General features: G+C 36.6%; 1 protein-coding gene across 1 annotated transcript in view; it reads right to left on the bottom strand.

The window, feature by feature from the left end:
- Positions 1–298: 298 nt before the first annotated feature.
- The window catches only part of HSD17B4 (hydroxysteroid 17-beta dehydrogenase 4), a 79,139-nt gene continuing 64,175 nt past the window's right edge, over positions 299–15,262 (bottom strand). Inside the window, exons 23-24 of the mRNA XM_081090420.1 lie at positions 7,178–7,305; positions 299–730 (exon numbers count right to left, since the gene is read on the bottom strand). Coding sequence (XP_080946546.1) covers positions 641–730; positions 7,178–7,305 — 218 coding nt within the window. The 3' untranslated portion in view covers positions 299–640. The remainder of the gene's footprint in view (positions 731–7,177; positions 7,306–15,262) is intronic.

The raw sequence follows: 15,262 nt of genomic DNA, 5'->3' as shown, positions 1-15,262 counted from the left end.
TTGAGTTAAAGGTTGGGGAAATAATGATATGACAGTACTTGCTAGTGAACATCTTACTATTTAAGTTTAACAATTAAGCAAGAAAGCTATATATTTGGTAGACTTACAAGCATTAGATGAAAGTAAAGAATTTCCAGCTAAAGGGGCAGAGGAAGAAAGAAAACTATTTGAGAACACAAAAGACCTTTCTCTTGCCTTAAAGCAGAATACTATCTACTATACGCAAAGTGTGAAAAATGAGTACATGTATGAAAATTCATGTTAAAACCGGGGTTTCAATAAATTACAGAACAGAAAGTAACAAAAAGTGCAAAAGGCATCAATGTGGCCTTTACTCATTTAATTTTCCTTTCAACGTATAAATGCTATTAACAATTCTAAGGATACTAGACTTTAATGAAAATTTTTTTATTATGAAGATAAGGTCTAGGAAGGATAATTATGTGCTATTTTACAGTCCCTTGTAAAAATAATGATAACATGAAAAATTAGTAGAAAATGAAAATCTGAAAAGTTATCTGAAATCTGAAAATGTTAAGCAATTTCTCCTGCATCTTAGTTTTGATCACTTTTGCTGAATCAGTTTTGTGTATTAAGGTGGAGACAGAGTTCTTCTTTTGTTAACAATGGAGCATGTCCTTCAGAGCTTGGCATAGTCTTTAAAAATCGTCTGAAGCTTCAAGCTCAGCATGATGTTCCCTTTGGCCTTCAGTCTGCCACTGAAGAATGCCTGCAAAGAAGAGGGAAAGAGTACCAAACTTTACCATGTTACATTTTATTTGTATTTTTAAAAGATCATTGTTAAAAATAAAAAAGATCATTGTTGAGACTGAATACAATTGAGTTAACTCTTGGCAACAAAGGCAACTTTTACCTAGCAATGATAGTTTAATGATTATAGTTTTAGACAGCTAAGAAAAAAATAGACTCCTGTGTATTTTAGAAAACCACAGACTAATTTATTTGAACTGACAGATCTGGGAGTTCTGCTTCAAACTATGCTTCCAGCTTTAATTTATGTTCTTAAACATGAATTTGAGAATATATGAATTTTTAAAAAAAGGCTTTACTGTGTTCCTAACAATTAAAATATTAAATTCAGAACTTTTAAAAGAAGATTAAAAATATGTATTACATCTTCATGAACTAGAAAGCCACATAATGATAAAAGAAGGTAGATAACCAAGTAGTGAGTAGATCCTGGGTGCTAGCATTAGAATGCCTGGGTTAAAATCTAGGCTCTGCCACTTACTAGAAAGCTGAGCTTGGGCAGATTCCGTAACCTCTCTGAGCTCCAGCCTCCTCATCTACATGGGCAGGACAGCAGTACCTAAATCATGCAGCCTTGTTGTGTGAGTTAAATGAAACAGTGTGCAAAGTGCCTAGCTGAGTGTTTGACATGTGCTAAGAGCACAGCAAGCTCATTATTACCAAGTGAAAGGCTGTCGTGTTCAAACACTAAGAGCTCCTGTCACCTCTGTATCTGACCTGACAAAGGAAGCTGTGCAAGTGCTTAAGTTTCTCCTCAATGTCAAGTTCCCTGTGAGTAAAATAAAAATAATAAATCAGTTTTTATCGCTTATTGAGAAAATAACACAGAATGGGAAATAAAAAGAAGTCCCTAGATTTTTATCTACATTATAAAATACACTTAACATTATGTACACTTAACATTACAAAGCAGCCCTACAAATACAAGCAGCCTTACTTCAGAAGCACAGCCATCAGCTTAAAGTGGGCATAACAACAATTCTCAGCCCTGGGGGGCAGATGAGAAACTGAGGCTCAGACAGCTTCGATAACCGGTTCGAGGTCTCCTGCTTATTAACTAGTTAGTAGCAACTTAAAGTCAGGAGCAAACCCTCATCATCTGGAGGAAAAGCAAAAACTACTGAAACTTTTTATCCCAGAAAGAATCAGGGAGAACTCGTTCAATCAGAATCAAGTGCTGGATATTCAAACTGGAGACTGGAACTTCTCAACTAAGACTCTTCACTGTGCAGTTACAGGAACGACAGTTACAGTACTGAGGCCTATTTACAGGTACTAACATCTGAGAGGACTTACAACCTAAAATAAAAACACCTCATTTCTTGAAATAAATACACCAATATTTGGTGGTTGTTGCTGAGTGGAAAAACTGTATACATAAATCTTTGTTCTTATTTATTTTCTTATAATAGATTCCTAGAAAAAGAATTAAGAAATCATGACATTTCTTACATAAGGTTCTTGACCATACCTCCATATTGCCACAGTTTCCAAACTATACACTGTGGGACCCCAGAGCATCTCAGCAAACCCACAGGGACACTAAGGAGTATTTAAAAATTGGTCAAATATATAAAAAAACAACAACATGAAAAACTACTCTGTTTGGACCTAACTACTTAATGATTCGCCATAAAGGAAGAAAGTCAGTGAACCTCTGCCACAGTGCTTTCCAGAAAGACACCACCAAATTAAAACTCTTTCCAACTACATGGGAATTCTCTTACTTCAACCTTAACAATACTATTTTCTTAATTTTTGAAAATCCAAGGCAAAATGACATGCTTTAATTTGCATTTTTAGATACAGGGAAAAATCAATAGTTTCTCTTATGTATATTAGTCATTTCTATTTCTTTCATTAATTACTGGTTCACATCTTTTGCCATTTTTTTCTATTGAGATCTTACAGCTTTCCAGAATTTTTTACAGGTTATAGATACCAACATACTGTGTATCATCATCTTTATTTTTCTCCAGGTTTATGGGAATACCTTATGGAGTCTGACAGGCAGAAGTTTTTAATTTCTACACAGTCCAAACTACTGCTGTTGAGTTCTGTTCCTTGTTTCTATCCTTGCCTTAATCTACTCAAGTATGAACTGAATGACTACAGTATACTAGGCAATATTCTAGGCTAGAACGTAGACATATTTCCCTGTTCTTGTGGAGTGCATATTATAGTAGGGGACTCAAAAAATAAAATGTAAGCAAAGACTTTAAGACTGGAGCAGTAAGACCAGTCAAAAAGCTGTGTAGTAAGCCAGGTGAAATGATGGACACTTGGATCATGGTGATATCCCTGGCAGTGAAGAGAAGAAGATGAATGTGAGGTATATTTTGGAGAAAGACCAGGCAGGATTAAGTCCAAAAAGGATACAGAGGTATAGAAGGAAGCCAGGACAATTCTTATATTACTGAGCATATAAATTTGGGTAGAGGAGATGCTGCCATTTCCTGAAAAGGAAAAGACTATAGAGAAAATGAAATCATGAGTCTACACTGGACATAGACATAGTAAGTTTGAGATGCCAGTAAGATTTCCCATTCAAGAGGTCAAGTAGGGAGCAGATTCTATCTCTATGGAACTCAGAGAAGACAACTGAGTGAGACATTTAAATCTGTGAGTTGTCACCCTAGTTGGTTTGGCTCAATGGATAAAGCATCGGCCTGCGGACTGAAGGGTCCCAGGTTCAATTCCGGTCAAGGGAACATGCCTGTGTGTGGGCTCAATCCCCAGTAGGGGATGTGCAGGAGACAGCCAATGAATGATTCTCTCTCATCATTGATGTTTCTATCTATCTCTCCCTCTCCCTTCCTCTCTGAAATCAATAAAAATAAAATTAAATCTGTGAGTTGTCAACTTATAGACATCTTTAAATACTATAGGATGAATGGACTATTTAAGGAGCATGTTCTTTAGAAAAGAGCTGTGAAATGAGCCCTGAGAAACACCAAAATTTAATGGATGGGGTAGAATGCATCAAAGAAGGTCAGGAATAGCCAAAGGTGAAGGTGAATGAAGCAAAACAGGAGAATATGGTATCATGAAAGTCAAGGGATGAAATTATTTCAAGAAATTGATGATGACAAGAGTTAAATGTTCCTGGAAAGTTGAGTAAGACATAGAGAAATATCCATTGGAATTAGTAAAACAGTGGTCATCATGCAAAAGTCAGATAAGAAAGGGCAGAAAAGCAAAGTCAAGACAGAATGTTTAAACATGTGCTGTACAATAAAGTAGCCACTGAGCACCTGACTATCGTTAGTCCTTGCTGAGATGTACTATGAGGATAAAATACACACTGGATTTTGAAGACTTAGTATTTTAAAAAAGGATATAAAATATTCCATCATTATTTTTAATATTGATTACATGTTGAAATACTTGTATGTACTGAGTTAAATAAAAATACAGTTAGTCCTTGAACAGCATGAGTTTTAACTGTGCAGGCGGACTTATATGCAGGTTTTTTCCAATAAATTTACAGTCAGGCCTCCGCTCCCATGGATGTGAAACCTGGGGATAGAGGGCCAACTGTATATTTATAATGATGATAAACAACATTGAGGTTGGAGAGAAGGTAATAGAACCAAATGAGTTTAGAAAATCCCTGGTATTAATTAGCATTTCTCTAAGGATTATCATTAAGAATAAGAAATACCTAGGTTTTCATCAAGTTTTTGCTTCTACTTTTATTTTTTACACAATTCCATTCAGTATGGTATTGACTTAGATATATGGAATAACATAAAGCACTACCATTTCCTAAGCAGCTGCCCAGTATCATTCACTGAATAATCCATTTTCCCCCAAAGGTCTGTTATTCCTAGCAATTATATAAATGTTTCATTAATCCTACATTTAATCTTTATATACAGACATGTCAAGTATAACATATCTAAAAATAACTCGTAATTACCTATTCTCTCCCAAAGGCAATTTCCATTCAGCAGATGCTGTCATTCCACAGCTCAGTGGCTTCCATTCACACTTAAGACCTGAACTCCTTACCAAGTTCTAGTCTAGAGAGTCCTGGGTGATCCAGCCCTTGCCTATTCTCCCATCTCACATCCTCCCACTCTCCCCACTGCTCATTTACTATCACTGGCCTCCTCACAGTTACATACACTTAATACAGCGGTTCTCAACCCGTGGGTCGCGACCCCTTTGGCAGTCGAATGACCCTTTCACAGGGGTCAGCTAAGACCATCCTGCATATCAGATATTTACATTAGGATTCATAACAGTAGCAACATTACAGTTATGAAGTAGCAACAAAAATAATTTTATGGTTGGGTCACAACATGAGGAACTGTATTTAAAGGGCCAGAAGGTTGAGAACCACTGACTTAATACATGACCCTACTCCTGCCTCAAGCCTCTGTACTGGCTGTTTCCTTAACCTTATAGCTCAGCCCTCACTTTGTTCAGACTGTTATGGACAACCTTATCTAAAATAGTTCCTCTATCCTGTCACACGCGAATCCAGAGTTGGCAAACTAGAGCCTGTGGGCCAATACTACTCTGCTGCCTGTTTTGTAAGTAAAGTTACACTGGAACACAGCCACATCCGTTTGTTCACATATGATCTATGGCTATGTTAATTCTACAATGGCAGAACTGAGTGGGTAAAACAGAGACCATCTGGCCTGCAAAGCCTAAAATATTTATAATGAGACCCTATAGAGAACCCTGACTTAATTTTCTTCATACCTGAAATTGTATTTCTTTCCACTCACCTCTAGAACTAAGTTCCGCACAGTTGGGGCACTGTCTTATCTAGTCACCCCTAGAACCCGAATATGAATAGGTACTAAGTAAATTCCTGGGAAGGAATAATCTCAGAACTCACTCAGTACCAAGTACTTACTAAACCAGGGGTGGGCAAACTTTTTGACTCGAGGGCCACAATGGGTTCTTAAACTGGACCGGAGGGCCGGAACAAAAGCATGGATGGAGTGTTTGTGTGAACTAATGTAAATTCAAAGTAAACATCATTGCATAAAAGGGTACGGTCTTTTTTTTTTTAGTTTTATTCATTTCAAACAGGCCGGATCCGGCCCGCGGGCTGTAGTCTGCCCACCGCTGTACTAAACTCTTCACATATACTATTGGATTTAGTTATCATCACAATGCTTTGGGATTGTAATCATTCATTTTACCAATAAGAAAATTGAAATTTAGAGAGTAAGTGGCAGGGCTAAGATTTAAACTCAGATATATCTGATGACAAAGAACATATACTTTACTGTACTACCTGACAATTCTTTTTCAAATTATTTTACAATTCTTTTTAAATTAGTCTTTCTATCCAGAAAAACCGAACATTTTCCATTTATTCAAATTGCTCTGTTTCTTGTAAAGTTCTATAGTCTTCTTCAAATAAGCACTGCACTTATTAGGGTGGTCATTCATGTTTTTTAGTTTAGATTGTAATTATAAACTAATTTTTAAAAATTATATCTTCTAGCTGGTTTTGCTATGTGAAAGCTATTTTTAATAGTTATTGTGCATTTAACCACTTCTTTGAACTCCTCTATTCTAAGAACTAACAAGTTGACTCACTTGAGATTTCTAGCTACATAATCATGATTTGAAAATAACAAATTTTTCTACTCCAGTCTAACTGCTACATCAGTTACTTTAACTTTGTGTGCTTGTAGATTGGGCCAAAAGTTTCAAAACAATACTAACTCATCATAATCAGATATGGCACTCCTGTTTTAATCATGGTTTTCCACTACAATGTCTGACTTTAAATATTTCACCTTCAATAAGACACTAGTGCCCGGCCAGTGTGGCTCAGTGGTTGAGCATTGGCCCAGGAACCAGGAGGTCACAGTTCAACTCCCGGTCAGGGCACATGCCTGAGTTGCAGGCTTAGTTCCCAGTAGAGGGGGTACAGGAGGCAGCCAATCAATGATTCTCTCTCATAAATGTTTCTATCTCTCTCTCCTTCTCCTTTCCTTTCTCTAAAATCAATAAAAATATATATTAAAAAAAGGCACTAGCTGTTATACTCTATCTTTCTATTTCCAATTTTCAATGATGATTAAGACAAATTCTTAATCATATAACAGGAATGAATGTCTAATTTTATGAAATATCTAATATCATAGGGTTTTTCACCTTTGAATTAATGACCTAATACAAAGTGTAGATGTGGGTTTTATATTGTTGATATGCTAAAGAATTCCACCAAAAGTTCAATTTTAAAATGTGTCAGCTGAAACTCTACCAGAAAAATTCATGATTTGACAACTCAGATATTGGTATCAACTGTGTCTTCTTCAGAGTTGTATGAACTCTGCCTTATAAATCAGAATTTGGAAGTCAGCTAAAAATTGCAATTGTCAAACAGAAAGCAATGATAAAGAAAAAATGAACATTTTAAGCATATTACCTTCTGAGGGTCAATCTTGCCCAGGACTACACCAATGAAATCATCATCTGAAAGTGTGATTGTTACATCAGCAGAGCCTTTTGCAGGGCCTTGATACACTTTTCCTGTACCATTTTTTAGGTCAACAGCTGGGGAAAATAATAAAAAAAACAATGTGGGTCATATTTTCTTCACAATATAGAGTAAAATAAACTATTTTAATACGGACATTTTTACAGTTTCCAAGTTAATGTGCTGCCTATTTATTCTAAATTAGATATCACTTTCATTTGGAAAAAATTTTTAAATCCTTTATTTTTTGAGGTGTCCTTTTTATAAAGAAGTTCTCCAAAAAGTCAAATCAGTATTTTTCCTCAGTGAAGAATTTACCCAACAGAAACATTTTAATGTAGAATAATATAAGGAAATTAAGTTGGTGAAGTTTATATGGTTACAGCCTTTAGGTTCAAATACTCAACAAAGGAGGAAGCTGAATTTTAAAAGAGTTGCATGTTGGGGGAAGGGAACATATATTATAATCTCCTTTCAAATACCTGAATTCATCAAGATAGTCAACATAAATTCTAAAAAAATATTCTAATTAGTTTTGTTTTGATTTTTATAAAATACTTATTGCCTTAATTATTGTGAGTAAACATTAACATTTACTCCTTTTCCGTTAATGTTTTTGGCAGAATTAGGTGCCCCAGGCTGGGTAACTAGAAAAACTGTTAAACCTTTACCTTCATTGCTCCCTGTATCACATGTATAGAGCTTCATGCCACAGTTACACTTGAAAAAGTTTTAATTATCATATATATGAGTGAGACCAGTCAGCCAGCAGCCTGATTCTACTCCTCCAGCTTCAGCCTCCTGAGGGTGATTTCTCTTGCTACAGCAAAGGAGCTGCAGTCACATCACTCTCCCTGAGGTGTATAGGGCACTCCCAATTTAGGTCAAGGAAAAGCTACACAATCTTAAGAAAAACCCACAGTGCTTACCTACATTCTGCTTAGCCACGCCTTGCTCCAAAGAGAAAATCAAATCACTCTAACTTTCCACAAAAGAGAATGCTACCAACAAAACTAAAAATATAATTTGACAATAATGGTTACCTTGGGAAGGGGAAAGGGCTAAGGGAAGAGAACCTCTCTGCTTTGTATACTTCATTCACTCACTTCATTGCTTCTACTGTGGGTGTCAGACAATAGGCAAGGTACTACAAGTGAGGCATGAAAAGCAGACTGTTCTTATTGAAACTTACATATTATGAATGTGTTTTCATGTATTATTTGTACTACAGTGAAAAGGAAAGAAAGGGAGGAAAAGAGAGAAGAAGACAGAAAGGGAGGAGGCGGAGTGAAGAAGGGAGAAAGGAAGGACTCTAAAGGGAAGCAAACCTCTAGCATTCAAGGACAACACCATGGTTTAATTCTTCACTAGTATTTCTAAGGCCCACTGTCCATACGAGTCTTGCTCAGGAATAAAATTGCACCATACTCATCTCACTACTAAAGAGTGGCAGCAAGCCTCTTAGCAATGAAGGTTCTTAGCTGTCTGCTTGCCCTCTCACTCACCTGGTTTTACGTGCTACTTCACAGCCATGACCCTTGTAAAGCAATAAAACTGTCTTCGATGGAAATCTAGAAACTAATATTGATAAAATAAGAGAGTGCTAAGATGGGGAAAGTTCTTTGCAAGATACACAAAGTTGAGGTAAAGGAGTGGAACTTTCAGTTCTGCAGTGGCTCAGGTCACGGTCTACAACTTGCCTCTTGGGGAGAATCATCATCTACCACCATTACTTTGAGTTTACAGACACCTGTAAGGTCACAGCTAATCTTAAATTAAAATGAAGAAACAGGTAGTATATATTTTATTTTAGTTGTACAACTTATTTTAAAAGCTTTATAAAATGACTTTAGCTTTGTATTTATATAATCATTAAGGCTCTAAAAGAGTCTATAAAAAGTTCAGTTATATATTACAGCATTTAACGGGAGAGGGAGAGGTGTTAGATGAGCACACAGCATTTGGAAACTTGGAGATCTTCGAAGGTCTTAGGATATGGACCTTACAAATCACAAAGGGATTCTCTGGGAGAAAGAAGTTGTTTTTGTGGATACCTTCTCCCCTTAAGATTATAAATTCTTTGCTGAAACAAGAACATCTAGTCTTTAAACCTCCTTATGCTTTCTTGAATAGAAAGTACTTAGTAACTATTTGTTAAATGGCTGATTAAAAAGCACCTGGAAGAAGCAGCTCTATAAAAATAGTGACAACAAACAAAAAACTTAGGATGAAAGTAAAGGTTTCTTTAAATCACACCAAAAAGGACACATCACTTTTGTGCTATTCCTGCCAAAAGTTAATAAATTCTAATAATGCCCTAACCGGTTTGGCTCAGTGGATGGAGCGTCGGCCTGTGGACTCAAGGGTCCCAGGTTCGATTCCGGTCAAGGACATGTGCCTTGGTTGCGGGCACATACCCAGTGGGAGTGTGCAGGAGGCAGCTGATCGATGTTTCTCTCTCATTGATGTTTCTAACTCTCTATCCCTCTCCCTTCCTCTCTATAAAAAAAATCAATAAAATATATTTTTTAAAAAAAGAATAAAAATTCTCTAAAAAAAAAAATTCTAATAATCATGAAGAAACATAAAATAAATACAAACTGAGGAACATTCTACAACATAAGTGGCCTCTACTCTTCAAATATGTCAATGTCCTCGAAAATGAAAACAGACTGAGGAATTTGTCCAGGTTAAAGGAGACTAAAGAGACCTAACAACTAAATGAAATGCAATATATGATCCGACATTGGACCTGAGCAGTTCTTACTTTTCCTTTCTTCATTTCTATTTTGTTATTGTTATTACTATTGTTATTCCTTTGATATAAAGGACATTACTGAGGAAATTTGTGAAATATTAGTAAGGTCTGTAGATTAAATAATACTGTATCAATGTTAATTTTCTGATGTTGATAATTATTCTCTGCATACATATAAGAAAGCATTCTTAGGAGATGCTACCACTTTACTCAGAAATAAAGAGACATTGTGTCTGCAAGTTACTTTCAAATGCTTCAGGAAAACAATAATATGTATGAGAAACAAGAAAATAGAATAAAATGTTAGTCTGAAGAAACTGGGTGAAGGACAGATATACATTCTCTGTACTATTCCTGCAACTTTTCTGTAAGACTGAAATTATTTTAAATAAAACTATAAGAAGATATTAAAATGAGTAACACACACAGCAAAATGAAAAGCCATAATAGTTTTAGGTAATTTGTGTGTAAATGCACATGGGCAAACAGTCAGGGGCTGTGATGGTTAGAGGGGAAGCAGCCACTGTTGCTAAGGGAAAGAGTAACCTGAAGCTGACGCCTCTCAAATAAGGAGGTCCCCATCCCAGACTGGACAGCATCTTCTTTCCAAAGATCAGCTTTCAAATTTTTTTTCCCAGAGTTTCTATAAACACATGAGATGCTCATTTGGATCCCAACCCTAAATATGGGACCAATACCTTTAAGATCTCATTTATATCCACGCTGAGAAACCCTAAAGGGGTTTCTGCTTCGACCACTAGAACATGAGCAGCAACCCAAGAGCTAACGGTATCCTCAAGCATGAATGTATTCCGATCTTAAAAGAATGGCAGTTGCCCAAACTGTACATATTCTACCACATAATGGCAAATTTCCAAGATCCAAAACAGATGACTTCCAACATGCAAAATAAAACAACTCTAACATCCATTCATGTTACATAGTGCATAATGGATGCCTGGATTTAGTCCAAATAGGTAGACTTAGCACTACACCATTGTTACAGTACACATTTTTAAAAAGCCAACTCACTGTATTACTCAGCTAACATTATTTAAGCAATAATGCATAGTATTTCTATAATCTTGCTATATAAATGTAAAATCCAATTATGTTCCTATAATGGAAAAGATTACAAATATGTAAAAGGAAACCAAATTTCCTTTAGGAGAAAAACAACCAAATTGCTCAATGCCAACCAGTTTAAACCTATCATCCTAAGGAACACATATACTTTCTACTCAGTAACAGCGTATCATTATTACATGAAAATAAATCTGTCTTTGTCAAAAGTTTCAGTTTTGTAGCTACTTCATAATCAAACAATAAACAAATCTTATTTGGGAACACAGGGCAATATTCATGTCTAGAGTTATAACAAATTGTATATTTAAAAATTGGTCAAATTCTAAGATGCTCACTTTATTTAGAGAAAAATGGAAATACTGGAGCCATTATTCTATAAACCATGAACAGCAAATAACCTTTGTGTGCGCCACAAAGCAGAGTAGGAAAGCTAATGCTCTGAGTTCCAACTAATAGTTCCATGAACATGGTTTTCAGTTCTGTCTCCAGCTGTGAACAGTTCCCACAACCCAGGCCGGATCTCGGGCTGCTACAGTTTGGGTACCACAGCTTTTCATCTTCTCTCCTAAATGTTTCTGCTCTCTCATGTTTCACCTTTTAGTAACACAATCAAAATCCTCAGTCATGCCCTGACTGGTCTGGCTCAGTGGATAGAGCGTCGGCCTGCGGAGTGAGGGGTCCCAGGTTCGATTCCGGTCAGGGGCATGTACCTTGGTTGCGGGCACATCCCCAATAGGGGGTGTGCAGGAGGCAGCTGATCGATATTTCTCTCTCATCCATGTTTCTAACTCTCTATCCCTCTCCCTCTCTGTAAAAAAAATCAATAAGATATATTTTTTTAAAAATCCTCAGTCATGCAGCTGAGCACTTCTTCATTAGCTGTCTCTTTCTCATTCCTCTTGTTTTCCAGGCATTATTAGTAGCCCAGTCAGTCAATTCTATCTCAGCAATAGAACCACACAGGCCCTTTCCTCTCCATTATTGCCATCACCTTAACAGAGGTCCTTCCTTCCTTTTCATCTGCGGTACAACCATCCTTGTTTCCTTAACTCCAGTATTTTAAACTTTCCTGGTTTCTGTAGACCAAAAAACACACTTGTCTTTTCACATCTGTAATCCACAACCTGGCTGAGAACTTGGCACATAGTAAATACTCAAATATTTGTTGAATGAACCAATCCTCCAGTCTGTGAAAGCCAACAGCACGTTTCCCATGACTCTGATCACTTCTGTTCTACCAAAATTATTTGTATATATGAATAGGTCTCAATTCCCTATTTAGCTCCTTTGGGCCAGATGTGTTAAGAATTCAGAATTTTTCAGAATTTAGGAAGAAAATACGGTTCTTAAAACATGTATTACATATTATGGAAGACCTCCAACACTATAAACAAATATGTGGTTTCTATATTTGACTAACCAGGTGAGTAAGGACAATCAGTTGCATCGTTAAGTTCTAGTCAGATGTTGCCACCAATGAGTTATGAGAAAAAAACTCTCCATTTTTAGAGTTTTCAGTTTCTGGAATTGCAGATAAAAAACTAACTGTGTTCTAATTTTCAGGAGCAGACTATTCTATAGGCCATATAAAGCCTCTGATATTTTCATCTTCTTGATGCCTTTCTCTCATCTTTCATTTCCTCTGAATTTTTACTGCTGCTTAGAACAAAACTGTTGCTTAGGGACCCAAAGGGTTTTTACAAGGACAACTTTTGGCTGGCTTCAATTAATAGTAATAAAATCATAAAATATACTACTTACTTATAAAATGTTTCAATTATATCATATTATTTCTGAATATTTCCTCATCCTAAACAGAAAATACATATTACTTTCCATATAATAAACTTATTGTTTTAAAAGAAGAAAAGGCACCAATTTCAGCACTTTTTTTAAAAGGCAAGCATCTGATTCCATCCAAAGCTGTGCATTTTACATGGCTTTTAGTACTTACTCAACACTTACGGAGTCAGGCTACTATAGGTTATAGATCGTACTTGAAGCTGGAAATAAACTAATCCAGAGCTCTTATCAGTGTTCAACCCAAGGACAAGTGGGAGGACATATAATTAGAAATGACCATAACACAGTAAGATAACGGTAGTGAACAACAGGCTCTGTTCAAAGAGAATTCAGAGATTATTTCTCCATCTGATGTCTATTTTTAAAAAAATATATATTATTTTTATTGATTTCAGAGAGGAAGGGAGAGGGAGAGATTAAAAACATTAATGATGAGAGAGAATCATTGATCGGTTGCCTCCTGCACACCCCATACTGGGGATCAAGCCTGCAACCCAGACATGTGCCCTGACTGGGAACTGATGTCTATTTTTACCTTTCCAACCTAATCAAAGAGTCTCTAGAAAAATAAAAAGACAAAGGACAACCTTTATTCAAAAGGGGAAAACCCCTGAAGGTATATAGGCTATCTAAAAAAGATGTTCAGACATGGCCAGGCACTGAATTACATTTTGGAGTAATAAAAAAGGCAGAGACAAAAATCACTGTATTCCTGGTATTATAATAAGTATTAACAGTGAAATAAGTAAAACAGGCTTCTATCATAACCTTATCTACTTAAGGAAACACTATCTATGGACCATAATGTTTTTAAGAGTTCTAAAATAATACTCCATAAGCCAAACATTGTCTCCAGAGGTAGAAATAAGAAGCTGCAAGTGAATATTCCAAGATACAACTTCCTTCCCCAAAATACCTCACTGAGGCCCTCTGGTTTCTCATGTAGATCAGGGCCTGCATTTCTCCATGACACATACTCTTGGCCCGCAGAAAACAAAAGAAGGGCTCTCTAGCCTCTCTCAGGTCATCTCAGCCCAGCGACACAGAGGCCACTGGCTTTCACCAAGTCAGCTGCCCTAGATGACCTGAATGGGCCTCAGGGAGGCCTAACTCCAAAGACACAGCTTATGACTTCTCCTCCTCCACAGCCAAAGCCACCCCTCACCCAGTACTGACACAGAACCTCACTAACTCTCTCTATATTCGGACTAATTGGGTTTGCAAAGATTCACCCCCCGCCCCCATATGCATTCAGCCTGGAGATTTGTTGTTGGTGTTGTTTGGATGCTGGGTGAGGGAGTTAACAGGGAAGATGGGCATGATCCAAGATCTTTGGGTTGGAATGTGCCTTCCAGGCCACTGAGCCCAAACCCTTGTTCCTAGACTTGCTCAAGGTCAGTCACTCATGTAGCTCCAGTGACACCTGAGGCCAGCCAAGGTACACTGAGTAGCTTAGCCCTGTTCTCTGTAACCAGGCTCCAGTCTGCCAACATGTGAAGGCTAGGACAGCTAGCAGCATTTAACATAGGAAAATATTTAGTAATAAGTATTTAGCAAACATTTTAAAAACTGCTTTTTAGGGGGGGGAAAAGGACCTTAAGTGTTACCTAAATCAAATCATTCAATCGTCTATTTCATGTCATTAAATGTCAAGATGCAAAACAGAGATGCCAAATGGAATCACCTTCCAAGATACCATAAGCCAAAAGACCAAGATAGTTTCTGCTGCTTCCAGCTATTGCTACTTAATTCGGTGACATAAAGACTTTGAGAAAACAATAAAAAGAACTAAAAATAGTTGCACAGCTGAGAATCCAATCAAATAACAGGAAGCAGATAAACAAAAAAAAATGGTAAATCTTTTCAGAGAAAACTTTAAGATCCAATTTCTCTGTTAACTTGAAGAGATGATAAGACCAACATAAGCCACAAGGCATCAATAATAAGTACTTATTAACAAGATTCCAATAACCCATTTTTTTTTTCCCAGTGAAAATATAAGGAAAAATGCCTTAGGTTCATTCAAGGTCATTTTTCTATGTAAGCACATTTTCTAATATTGCCTACAAGGAAACTGTCACCAAGATAAGGGGAAAACCTTAGTTGGTAATTGAAACTGTCTGCCAAGAGTGAGTCACTTGTCTACTTTATAAATTCCTTCAGAGTTCTGCCAACAGTGAGACAGACAGTTCCAGCACCTTTTCTCACTCATAGATCTCATTTCTCTTCTTCACCAATATCTTCAAAAGTCCTGTGCTTTATATTTATTACCCAACTTCCAATATATTATCATCCATTGGGATAAAATTGAATTCCATCACAGATACATACAAAGAAAAAGGGAAGGACAGAAAGATGAAAGAAAGGAAAGTGATGACACCTACATT

This window comes from Myotis nattereri (assembly GCF_964212035.1).
Source record: "Myotis nattereri genome assembly, chromosome: 4".
Taxonomy (NCBI): domain Eukaryota; kingdom Metazoa; phylum Chordata; class Mammalia; order Chiroptera; family Vespertilionidae; genus Myotis; species Myotis nattereri.
This window is presented reverse-complemented; position numbering and strand designations above follow the sequence as displayed.